Source organism: Cicer arietinum, chromosome 4 (genome assembly GCF_000331145.2).
Source record: "Cicer arietinum cultivar CDC Frontier isolate Library 1 chromosome 4, Cicar.CDCFrontier_v2.0, whole genome shotgun sequence".
Taxonomy (NCBI): domain Eukaryota; kingdom Viridiplantae; phylum Streptophyta; class Magnoliopsida; order Fabales; family Fabaceae; genus Cicer; species Cicer arietinum.
In genome coordinates, this window is record NC_021163.2 from 26,119,226 (window position 1) to 26,121,008 (window position 1,783).

Below are 1,783 nucleotides of genomic sequence, written 5' to 3' on the forward strand. Positions count from 1 at the left end.
GTCACTTACATAAGAATTAAACTCCCTTATAGGTTAAATTAAAGTCCCTTAAATATTCATAACTCCCTTTAAATATTCAATTACAACCACTTAAATAATAGAGTAATACAATCCTTGGATGTTAAATTACATTCATTTAAAATTTAATACACCCCCATAAAATTTTATTACAACCCTTTAAAAGTCAATGAAGTTAAAATAAATAATCCCATATGGTTGGTATTTGGTTATTAAGGCTCCTTCATGATTTCAGTGATGAACCAACCTAGTCAAAATTTACCAACTCCAAATATCAACACTACTGAAGCTGGTGCAGGAGCAACAACATTAGTTGCTGGACCTGATTTGGCTAACAATCAAGTTAAAAAGAAGAGAAAAGCTAATGCAAGTGGTCCTAGGCAATCCTCTAAATTCTATTTTTGTGATTTTGGATGAACAACCATTCAAAGCTGTGGAAGGTGAAGGATTTAAGTTTATGTTGAGAACATTGCTGCCACAATTTACAATACCGTCTAGACGAACTGTAGCTAGGGATAGTTTTCAGTTGTTTATGGAGGAAAAAGTAAGGTTGAAAGCTTTTTTTAAGTCTGATTGCAATAGGGTAGCTCTTACAACAGATTGTTGGACTTCAATTCAAAACCTTAACTACTTGACCCTTACGACACACTTTGTTGATAATGATTAAAATTATCAAAAAAGGATTATTAGTTTCACAGTAATTCCAAATCATAAGGGTGACACAGTTGGTAAGAAGATTGAAGAGGTTTTAAAGGATTGGGGGATTCGAAATGTGTCAACTATAACCGTTGATAGTGCATCATCCAATGATGTAGCTGTTGCTTTTTTGAAAAAAAAGATAAATAATATGGATGGTTTGATGGGGGATGGGGAACACTTCCACATGAGGGGTGCTGCTCATATAAATTTGGCAATCTCTAGCATTAGAAATGTTGTTAGATTTGTAAAATCTTCACCTCATAGGGCTGCCAAGTTTAGGGAATGTGTTCAGTTAGCTGGAATATCTTGTAAAAAATTGCTATCTCTTGATGTTTCAACTCGTTGGAATTCAACCTACTTGATGCTTGAGGCTGTAGAGAAGTTTCAAGTAGCTTTTGGGAAGCTTGAGGTTGAGGAGTCAAGTTATAAGGATTTCTTTGGAGAAGTTAGTCCCCCAACTAGTTATGATTGGGATATAGCTAGGGCGTTTGCAACTTTTTTGAAGTTATTTTATGAGGCAACTAGAGTGTTTTCCTCCTCACAGCATGAGAGTATACATGCAGCTTTTCACCAATTGTCTACAATCTATTGTGAGCTGCAAAATGCCTCTTTGAATTTGAACACCATTTTTGCAAGTGTGGTTGAGGATATGTTAGCAAAATATGATAAGTATTGGGGTAATATTGCAAACATTAATAAGTTGTTATATTTTGGGGTAATTTTTTATCCACGATATAAGTTGAAATATGTTGAGTGGTGCTTTCAAGATATGTATGCAACTAAATCAGAAGTGGCTATTGAATTGATCACATTAATTAAAGAAGATCTAACTAAAATGTACAAATGGTATAAAAAAGTCCATGACAAAAAAAAATAATTTACCACAACCAACTCCCATGGCTGTTGACAGTGCTTCCCATGATGAAACCTCTATTGCTGCTGCCCATAATTCACAAATGGCCAGAATACAAGCTTTTGAAGACCATTTGAAAGAGAAAGACTCAATTGACCAACAAAATGAACTTGAGGGATATTATTCTAGTAAGTGTGTGAAGATGAGTGAAAA

At 34.4% G+C, this 1,783-nt stretch overlaps 1 protein-coding gene across 1 annotated transcript in view; it reads left to right on the top strand.

The window, feature by feature from the left end:
- Nucleotides 1–255: 255 nt before the first annotated feature.
- LOC140920011 (zinc finger BED domain-containing protein RICESLEEPER 2-like) overlaps nt 256–1,783 on the top strand; it is a 3,161-nt gene continuing 1,633 nt past the window's right edge. The window contains exons 1-2 of the mRNA XM_073367316.1: nt 256–398; nt 700–1,394. Coding sequence (XP_073223417.1) covers nt 256–398; nt 700–1,394 — 838 coding nt within the window. The remainder of the gene's footprint in view (nt 399–699; nt 1,395–1,783) is intronic.